The 10,406-nt window shown below is 54.1% G+C and overlaps 1 protein-coding gene across 1 annotated transcript; it reads left to right on the forward strand.

The window, feature by feature from the left end:
• Positions 1-131: 131 nt before the first annotated feature.
• Positions 132-7,630, forward strand: pla2g3 (phospholipase A2 group III). The gene is made up of 8 exons (XM_042337383.1): positions 132-242; positions 2,835-2,967; positions 4,043-4,177; positions 4,550-5,029; positions 5,545-5,711; positions 6,074-6,203; positions 6,802-6,930; positions 7,432-7,630. Exons 2-8 carry the CDS (start codon positions 2,918-2,920, stop codon positions 7,628-7,630), a joined length of 1,290 nt encoding a protein of 429 aa, XP_042193317.1. The 5' UTR covers positions 132-242; positions 2,835-2,917.
• Positions 7,631-10,406: the final 2,776 nt, after the last annotated feature.

Here is a 10,406-nt window from a genome sequence, read left to right on the forward strand (position 1 = left end):
GGGTGGGGTTGCCCGGGGGGTGGGGGGTTGCCCGGGGGGGTTGCCCGGGGGTGGGGGGTTGCCCGGGGGGGTTGCCCGGGGGGTGGGGGGTTTGCCCGGGGGGGTTGCCCGTGGGGGTGGGGGGGGCTGGTCCCTGGCCCCGGGGCGGCCTGGGGGGGCGGTGAGGACCCGGCGCGGGTGGACCATACCCGGGACCATCTGGTGCGGAGCCGGAGACTCGGCGGAGAGCTTCACTGATCTCGGTGAGGGGTGAGAGGGGGGAGTGGGGTGAGGGGGGGAGTGGGTGAGGGAGTGGGGGTGGGGGGGGGAGGGGGGAGGGGGGGAGTGGGTGAGGGGGGAGGGGGGGAGTGGGGGGGGGGGGGGGAGGGGGGAGTGGGTGAGGGGGGGAGTGGGTGAGGGGGGAGGGGGTGAGTGGGGGGAGGGGGGGGGAGGAGGGGAGTGGGTGAGGGGGGGAGTGGGTGAGGGGGGGAGTGGGTGAGGGGGTGAGGGGGGAGTGGGGGGGAGTGGGTGAGGGGGGGAGTGGGTGAGGGGTGAGGGGGGAGTGGGGGGGAGTGGGTGAGGGGGGAGTGGGTGAGGGGGAATGGGTGAGGGGGGGAGTGGGGGTGAGGGGGGGGTGAGGGGGGATTTTATTTTAATATGTATATATAATTATATCTATTATCTCTCTATATATATATATTTATCTCTGAGAACTTTTATGACGGTCTCTGGTGCTCTGTCGGCGGTGGAAGCGATAACACGTTTCGTTGCGTGTGTTACGATGTGGGGGTGTGAAAGAGGGACAGACAGACAGACAGTGGTGGGGGTTGAGTGACCCACATTATTATTATCATTATTATTATTATTATTTATTATGTGTTATTATTCGTGGATCGATCGATTGATCGGCGAAAACGCGGGGAAAAAAAAACTGCGGCCGAAGATGTTTCGCGTCCGCGGAACGGTCGGGTATTTCTTTTTGATGCGCCGCGTGTGTGTACGTGTGTGTACGCGTGTGTACGTGTGTGTACGTGTGTGTACGTATATATATATATATATACGAAAAAAAGTGAGTGTCCCGTCTCTTTAATGGAAGTCGAAAGGTTTCGGACGGGCGAGACAGGGAACCGCTGTCTCCGCCGGTCGGCGCGTCTGCCACTCGCGGTCACGGTCTGAAGGTGTCCACCAAAAGAAGCAGAGGGGAGGGTCAGAGGTTTCAGCGGAAATGTTTCCACTCAGCGAGTTGTTGGGATTTGGAGTGATCCGCCCGAAAGGGCGTTGACGTCCGATTCGATCACAGCTTTTGAGAGAGAACCGGACAGGTATCGGGGGAGGACGGGTTCGCGGGGTTATGGGGAGACGGGTTTGCGGGGTTATGGGAGACGGGTTCGTGGGGTTATGGGGAGACGGGTTTGCGGGTTTATGGGAGACGGTTTGCGGGGTTATGGGGAGACGGGTTCACGGGGTTATGGGGAGACGGGTTTGCGGGGTTATGGGGAGACGGGTTTGCGGGGTTATGGGAGACGGGTTTGCGGGTTATGGGGAGACGGGTTCACGGGGTTATGGGGAGACGGGTTTGCGGGGTTATGGGGAGACGGGTTTGCGGGGTTATGGGGAGACGGGTTTGCGGGGTTATGGGGAGACGGTTTGCGGGGTTATGGGGAGACGGGTTTGCGGGGTTATGGGGAGACGGGTTTGCGGGGTTATGGGGAGACGGGTTTGCGGGGTTATGGGGAGATGGGTTTGCGGGGTTATGGGAGGACGGATTTGTGGGGTTATGGGGAGAAAGCTGGTGATTGGGGTTAATAAAAGTCAGCTGCTCTGTCAAAAGAGCCGGCACAGACTCGATGGGCCGAATGGCCTCCTTCTGTGTCGTAATATTCTATGATATGAGTGTTTTGTTTGGGGGGTGGGTGGGGTGTGAAGACTTCCTGGCTGAGGGGAGTCAGGTGAGGCGCCACCCGGACCTGTATCATATAATTGCACAGAAATTTCACGTTGTCAGGACAGATTCCTTACCCCCCCCCCATCCACGACCAACCCCCCCACCCCACCACCCCCATGTCACTGACCCCCACCCCCACCCCCTGTCTTCCGCCTGGAGTCTCCCAACACCCACTGATCATCCCACACGTGAGGATAAATGTGAATTCTCATCAGAGGAGAATTCCCCCTTTTCAAGGGTGCGAATATAATCCACACTTCGTAACTTCACCCGTTCGGAACTTTCTCCCAATTATTACCAACGACCTTTCCCCTCCCATTAACCATCACCCCACCCTTCCCCTTTCCTCTTTGCCAACCAATCCTTGAGGCAGATTCCAAGGGGGAGAGGGAACAGGCAGCCCTGTGTGTGTTTTCCGCTCTGATGGTTAGTTGGGATTAGGTTATTTACCTGCGGATTAATCCCTGGGTCACGTTACTATTGCCAAACTGTCTCGTTTGCTTGTGAGTTACGGCGAGCGAGCAAATCAGTGAGTGAGCGACTCGATTGATCAAGTCAGTGAGGGATTGATTCATTCTTGCATTTTAAGGAGCACAGGAGATGTTCCTTCCTTTGGATGAGATGTTTAAACCCAGGTCCCGTCTGCCTGTTCAGGTGGATGTTAAAAATCCCATGGCGCTATTTGAAAAGAGAAGGGGAATTCTCTCTCTCGGTGTCCTGGCCAAGAATCCGCCGAATATATTCGCTCGCTCTGTGGCTGTTTGCGGGACGTTGCTGTGCGCAATTGGGTTAGGGACCTCGGAAGTGTGGACGACCCAGAAATATGAAATTCCAAACTTGAGACCGGTCCAAGGCAATTGCCCCGGGCAGCCCTCGCTGTACCTTATTAACACAGTTTTTCCTTGTTTAGGCATATTTAATCATACGGACACTTGCTGCCGAGAGCACGACCACTGTAAACATAAACTGGCCGCCTTTGAATATAACTACGGAATGCGAAATTTCAGGCTGCACACTATATCCCACTGCGACTGCGATTACAGGTAAGGAGGCTATTCTTCAGATAATCAACCCCCACTATTTGCGGTAAGCATTTTGTTCCAGTCAGTCAGGTGTCTGAAACATGTAGAAACCCATCACCGGGGTTAAGATAATGGAGATTCCTATCCGAGTATGTCATTTACATATGGAAATGCCAGAGCGTGGAATGTAATCTCTCCTCCTGGAGAGACACACGTCTTGCTTTACATAATTTCGGTAACTGTTAGGGGCAAATTGGCAAGAGCCAAGGCTTGGGGGTCTCAGCGTGTGCATTGGGGCACCGTTGGAGTTTAATCCACTAACACCGCACAGCTTGCTATTGTCGGGCAAGCTTCTTGCTGATTGTCCAGCTAGGACCTCCCCTTACTCCTGCGGGTTTTGCTTGCAGCGTTAACAATTGCCCCTGAGATTACTTTGCTCCAGGAGGTACGATGCGACAGAAGACGGTTGTTACAGCACCGAGCCCCTACCAACCTATCTGCTTGTGGTTGTTGGCAATGGCCACGAGGTGACACTGTTGCATCGATTTACCTGGACGCGCGTGTGACGCCACAGGCCTCGGAAACTAGTCCTCAGATTGTAGCCTGAAATTTCAGCTACTTGAGGTCCTGACATTCAGATTAGACGTTAAACCGAGGTCCCATCTGCCTGTTCAGATGGACATTAAAGATCCAATGGCTCCACTCGAAAGAGAAGGGAGTTTCTTCCGGTTTCCCGCCAACAAATTCCCCCAGATAAATTAATCATTTACCTTGTGGCTGTTTATGGCATTTTCCTGTGTACAAATTGGTTTCCTCGTTCACCTACAAATGTGCGGTGGCTCCACTTCACGCACTGTGAAGCACTTTGAGACGTTACAGTGTACATAATTATTATTGTTATGAATTATTATTGTTCCTTCTTATTTTGTAAAATACAGCAAAATCCCTGCCCCAAAACTCCAGACACTGGATCCTAGTGACCCGCCCCCCCCCACCATGCTTGCTAGCCTTTCCAGCGACCGGGGAACGGCTAGCCTGTGGTTAAATGTACCCAAATAGTACCGGGTCAAGTTTTTTTTTAACTGTTTCTACCCAGATTCAAGTACTGTCTGCTACAACTCAATGACACAGTCTCCACCCTGGTGGGCATGGCTTTCTTCAACCTTCTGGAGATCCCCTGTTTCACTCTGGAAAAGGTAGAACAGTGCGTCAGGTGGACCTGGTGGGGCAGGTAAGTGTTACTGTGAGATGCAAACCCAGGGGAATCATCATCGCCTTTATAATCCAAGGTTCCCAGGTCAACAACAACATGGGTCAGCTACAGAGTAAAGCTCTCTCTACGCTGTGCGTCCACACCCCCAGATCATCTACAGCAGGGGTAAAATACAACATAAAACTCCCTATCTTGTCCATACAGGACCTCCCAGATCAGGGACAGAGTGAGTTAGAGGCAGAGTAATGCTCCATCTACACTGGGGCGGGTGGGGGGTGGGGGAGAGAACGGAGGTCACAAGAAGTCACAGAGGTAGGGAGAGGGTGTGGAGGCTTCAGATAGCAATAGTGACTGACCTTTTGTGTGTGTATGTGTGTCTCTCTCTCGCAGCTGCAATGGGACTGGGCTGGTGGCTAGAGCCATGTTACGGTCAACGTTCAGATACAACTACACACACCCACTGCTGGATGAGATACGGTTGGGCTGGTGGCCCACCACTAACCTCAGCGGAGGCTCGGGGTCCGGCTTGTTCTCCGAGATGTCTCCCCCTGTTCCTGTCACCCACTGGCAAACCCCAACCGCAAAGTCACCAAAGCTTAAAGGCAAAGGCAGAAAGAAGGGCAGAAAAGGCAAAGGTCAGCGGAGGAAGAACCTCAAAGCTCCTTCCCAAAACGCTTTGGAGACCAGGCTGTACGTTTGGAGTCCAGGGGTCCGGGTGGAGACCACCGGCTCCCCTCGTATTAGTGGCTCCGACTCTGTCACTAACCGTTCGGCTGAAACTGTGAACATGGGAGTGATCACCACCACCATCGAAGGGCAGCAATTCACCAGCAAACACAACATCCCCTCCACCATGTCCCAGAGAGAGGGGTCAACGCCTGACACAGACCAGCCCCTCACCCAGCAGCCCCTCACCCAGCAGCCCCTCACCCAGCAGCCCCTCACCCAGCAGCCCCTCACCCAGCAGCCCCTCACCCAGCAGCCCCTCACCCACCAGCCCCTCACCCACCAGCCCCTCACCCACCAGCCCCTCACCCACCAGCCCCTCACCCAGCAGCCCCTCACCCAGCAGCCCCCACCCAGCAGCCCCCCCCAGCCCCCACCAGCAGCCCCCACCCACCAGCAGCCCCCACCCACCAGCCCCCACCACCAGCCCCCACCCACCAGCCCCCACCCACCAGCCCCCACCACCAGCCCCCCACCAGCCCCCAGCCACCAGCCCCCACCACCAGCCCCCACCAGCAGCCCCTCAGCCAGCAGCCCCTCACCCACCAGCCCCTCACCCAGCAGCCCCTCACCCAGCAGCCCCTCACCCAGCAGCCCCTCACCCACCAGCCCAGCTTGACCGGTGCAGTGGGTGAAATCGTCTCCACCATTAACGTAAGGACAGAAAGCCGCGTCGCTGACCTGGGAAGGCTCCTCTCCAGCGGCTTTGAGGAGCACAGCAACTCAACACCGCCCACGCCTGCCGGGCACTGGGGTCAGGTCGACAACACAGGCCGCCCCATCCCCCAACGCCCTGGTCTCAGCCCGAACCCGCCTGACAAACACGGTGCGTCCCTCGTCTCTCTCTCTCGCGCTGAATACAATTAAGTACTTCTAAATACAATCATCATAATTCTTCCGCAGCTTCCTCTTAAATTCGCGCGCAAATATGCAGTCAATTCACTTTACGGCGTATTCTGCGAAGCGCTTTGAGACGCCTGGAAGACGTGAAAGGCGCTGTATCAAATGCAAGGGTAATTATTGTTATGAAATGCGTTGCTGCTATTTGCTTGGTTCACCGTCCTCACCGCCCTCGTTCGCAGTCACTTTGCTGCTCTTGGCCTGACCTCGCTGCGCGTGCACGCTGGTCTCTGTGTTTCGCCGTTCGTGTTTGTCACACGGCTGCTTCTTGTTACTTCTGTTTCGCAGGCGGCTACAAACGCTGCGGCTGTTACAAACGGCTGGACCGTTGCGAGCACAAGATCGAGCCCAAACAGTTTAAATTCTATTATCACAACCTGGAGCCCAAAACAGTCTACCACTGCAACTGCACCAAGAGGTACCATGCCTTCCCATCCCCGAGAGACTGACCCATGGCGTCCTGGCTCCAACACCCAACACGCCCCACCCCGCCCGCGCCCCCTCCCATCACACGTATCCACTCACACCCACCCAAGCCCTGCCCTGCCCGTTTCTCCCCACTTCCACCCACCTTCCTGCGTCCGCCCATCTGCCCCTCTCCTCCCTGTGCCTGTATGTCTCTCGACCCCACAGACCTGCCCGTTTCCTGTCACGAGCCTGTTAATAACAAACCGGCCCGCCACCTCTCACTGCCCTCCCCAGTGTGTCGGGTGGGGGGGTGTGGGGTGGGGGTTGTGTGGGTGCGGCGTATGGGTTTATTTTACAGTGGGGAAACTGGGCTAAGAGCCAGGTGAGGAGTGGGGGACATTCTGTGAGGAGGTTGGGAGGTCACTGAGGTTCAAGGGTTATTTTCCTTGAGGCTTCAAAGGAGGAGAGGTGGGGGAGTGGGACTCGGGGTGTGGTGTGCTTTATCTATGGGGCGGCACGCTCTCCGATTTGTGGGGAGGGGGGGAGATGAACGTCATCGCTGTACGCTGTTCCCAGCTCACGGCGTTTCCCTGCTCCGATTTTTCCAGGCTGGTGAAGAGGATGAAGAAAGAAGGGAATCCTGAGGCGCTGCAGGCGGTACTGTCAGATTTCGTGTCCCTCAGCTGTTTCTACTTGAAAGAACCGAAGGGAGAGTGCAGCGAGGAGGGTCGCAACCTGTGAGTATTGCCCCTACCATCAGGGGCCTCACTGCCGGGTGCGGAGTGGGGGGCAGACACAGGGGAACTGGGGATCTGGTGAGGTTTGGATGAAGGTGTGTATTACCAAAGTGTAGAGGGAGTTTGACCCTGTCTCTCACCCGTGCCGTAAATGATCTGGGAGTGTGGATGGACGGTTGATTTGGGCAGGGGGCGAGATATTTAATCAAATGACGTTTGACCTGAAGAGGAGTGGATCACGACTCCGTGGGTACCTCCCTCACCTCGTGTGGTGCTCAGGATCACAGCCCTGTGTGGGAGTGGGCATTGAGTCCCAGTTTGTGGGAGAAGGCAGCGGAGGAGAAGGGAGGGTGTGGAAAGAAGAGGAGAAGGAGTCGAGGGAGGAGAGGACTGGAGAGGGAGGGGAACGAGAAGAGGGAGAGATAGAGGGGAGGAAGGGAAGGGAGGGAGGGTGAATGTCATGTGTGGACAGGCAGTGACTTGGCTCCTGTTGCCCCCCAGCTGTGTGCAGCCTCTCTCCGCGGTGGCGGTGCTATCCAGAGCCAGGCATCTCCGCAGGGCACTGAAGGTGCGCAGGGCAGCAAACGAGTCCCGGTATCCGGCGCTGGCCGAGCGAGAGGGGAGCAGGAACGGCACCAGAGTCATTAACCTGTACCACAAGTGCTTACAAGCGATTCAGGCTTCGAGAGTGAAGACTTAGAGACTGGTGGGACCTGATCTTTCTCACCCATTGCTGACCTCCTTCCCTCCCCCCACACACACCCCCACCCCCACACTAGCGTGGTGCTGGGGTTGGGGGGGAACGCTGCATTGTCAAAGGCACTGTCTCTCAGACGAGACGTTAAACCGAGGTCCCGTCTGTGCCCGTTCAGGTGGACGTTAACCATCCCGACTTTCTCTTTCCCGGTGTCCTGTCCGACAATCCCCCAGATCAAATCGGTCACTCATTTCATGGCTGTTCGTGGGACGTTGCTGTGCGCAAATCGGCTGCCGCGTTTGCCTGGTAAAAAGAGTCATGACGGTGTGTCCTGTGAAACTCTTTGAGGCGTCTCAACGATGCGATAAGGCTTTGTATCCAACGTAAGGATTATTAGTGTTTGATTGATTTCCAGGATATGTTCAGAAAGAGCTGTTGTTGTCTGATGTTTATTTGCGGTGTGTCTGCCAGCCCACAGTGAGGGGGCGAGGAGGGGAAAGATAACGGAAAGAGCGGTGAATGAAGTACCTTTTGAGATGGGCCTGTGGAGCACAGGGGAGAGGGAGCAAGGCCACTGCACAGCCCTGGAGCCTCAGCAATCCTCCGAGACCTTCATAGAGACGACTCAACTGATTTAGATACGATAAAGGGAGGGGGAAGGATGTGGTGATTCTGTGAATAATATCATTCGGTTTAAACACAAACTGTTCTTTTGTATTCAGTAAACACTGAATCGGACAGAAGTGTTTCAGAGAGCCGAGGGGGGAGGACGGGAAGAGTCGTTGGGATTGTAGGACGCAACGAATTTTACTGTCGCTGGCATCCGCTGCCTGTTTTTCCATGAAATCTGTTCAAGGAAGGGGTGTTGTGAGCATTGGCCATCTTGGTACTAGGCCACATCTCAGTGCGAGAACGTGTGTATCTATTTCTGAGAGCAGTGATTTGTTGGAATAGAAACAAAAGACCTTAAACACTCCCCTTGGATGGTGGTGGGTCTTGCTCTATCAGATGGGCTTTTCTGTGGCCTCAGAGAGTATTTGTACCTGATGTGCCAGAACCTTGTTCTCTTTCTCCAGTCGTTTCCTCTTTGACCGCGCCTTCGGTCACCCTCGTACTCCCACCCTCCGCCCCTCCTGATCCCTACCACCAGCGCCTTGGGACGTCCTCCTGACGTGAAAGGCGCTATACAAATGTTGTTGTTGTTGTTATTGTCCTAGGCCTGAGGAGCAACATGGCATTTTGCTCCAAAATAAACCGAGGTTGCAATGTAGGACTCGCTAACACAGCACTTTCTACAAGATCTTCTGTAAAATATTTTGTAAAGTAAGGAAGGTTGATCTTGTTTGTTTCTCCGCACTGTACAGATATTGTACCCTTATTGCCAGACGGTATGTCTCCTTCTGTTGTCAAATATTGCGTCTCTTGCAAAACTGGGAATGAAACGTACCTGAAGCGGTTTAAACCGTGCGTCGCTTTATTTGGGAGGACGCAGAGGGCATTAATCAGACTGCATTCTGACAAAGTATGTCAGCCGGGCCCAGTGCCGGGGTGGGGGAGCTTGTCACTTTTAACTGTTCAGATGTGCTGTTGGGAGATTGCGATGGTTGAACAGAAAAATAATGCTTACATTTCATGTTCAACATTGTCGTGTATTTGGGACATCGCAAGTGCAGGCACGTATTTTCTGACAAACTTTATAATAATACATTAATCCTTGCATTTGATAGAACGCCTTATCACGTGTTCGAGACGTCTCAAAGTGCTTCACGGAATATACTGTGGAGTGAATTGATTGTGTATTTTGTGGGTGAAACGCGGCAGCTAAATTGCGCACAGCAGCGTCCCCACAAACAGTCGTGGAACTAAAAATAAAGGCAGGTTGGAGTAACGATCCATAAATATCTTTATTTTTGCTGTTTAATCCTTGTGAAGCCCACATCCACACGGTATGATGTTTGCACAGCTCACTGAATCGATGGAAGACAACGGCGGTTTAAACACACAAGTTGATCTGCTCACAGCAGAAATCACTCGACCTAATCACAGGACGCAACACGTTTTTTTAAAAAAAAAGTCCGACACACGACTGTAACACTGGGCACCGCACGCAAGTCCCTGTCCCGAGAAATAAGTGAAATGTCACGTTGCCGAGTGTTCGAAGGCCCCAAATTCCACCTAGACTTAGCTTGTCAGGCCACGTCGCCTTAAAAACCCCAAATCAGTACAGAATTCTGGACAATTCTCCAAACCAGTCTGCATTTGGTTTCCACAGTTCTTAAGAAGAAACCGGTTTCCGAAGTCAGGACTGAGTTTAAGCATTATCCCAAATTCTGTGCGATTGTTGTTTCAATGACATCTTTCCCCTCCCTGAATCCTCGCTGCTCCGAAATGGACCTCCCTCTGCATGGCTCCAGCACAGTGCCTTCACCCTACTGTGCACCAATTCCATGTCCCAAACAGCCACCCAAGAACCTCGCTCAGTTACATTTACTGACATTATTGGTGGTTTTTTTTTGTTTTGGCGCTGCTGACTTGCATCTCCCGGGCTCCGCAATGAGTGAGCGCACTTAACAGTGGGACACAGCGAGGGAATCTTATGGGAAGTTAGATAGATGAAACAACCTGTCCGCTCTTACCTGTGCCTGTTTCCGCATTGCCCACACACCCTGTGATCCGTGAGAGCAGTTGAATTGAATGGTCCCTGAAACAGCCCATTTACACTTGAACACACTGGGACAGGACAAACTGTGTCTACGGAATAAAATCTCCCTCCCCTCCC

Source organism: Callorhinchus milii, unplaced genomic scaffold (assembly GCF_018977255.1).
Source record: "Callorhinchus milii isolate IMCB2004 unplaced genomic scaffold, IMCB_Cmil_1.0 Scaffold8, whole genome shotgun sequence".
Lineage (NCBI taxonomy): Eukaryota > Metazoa > Chordata > Chondrichthyes > Chimaeriformes > Callorhinchidae > Callorhinchus > Callorhinchus milii.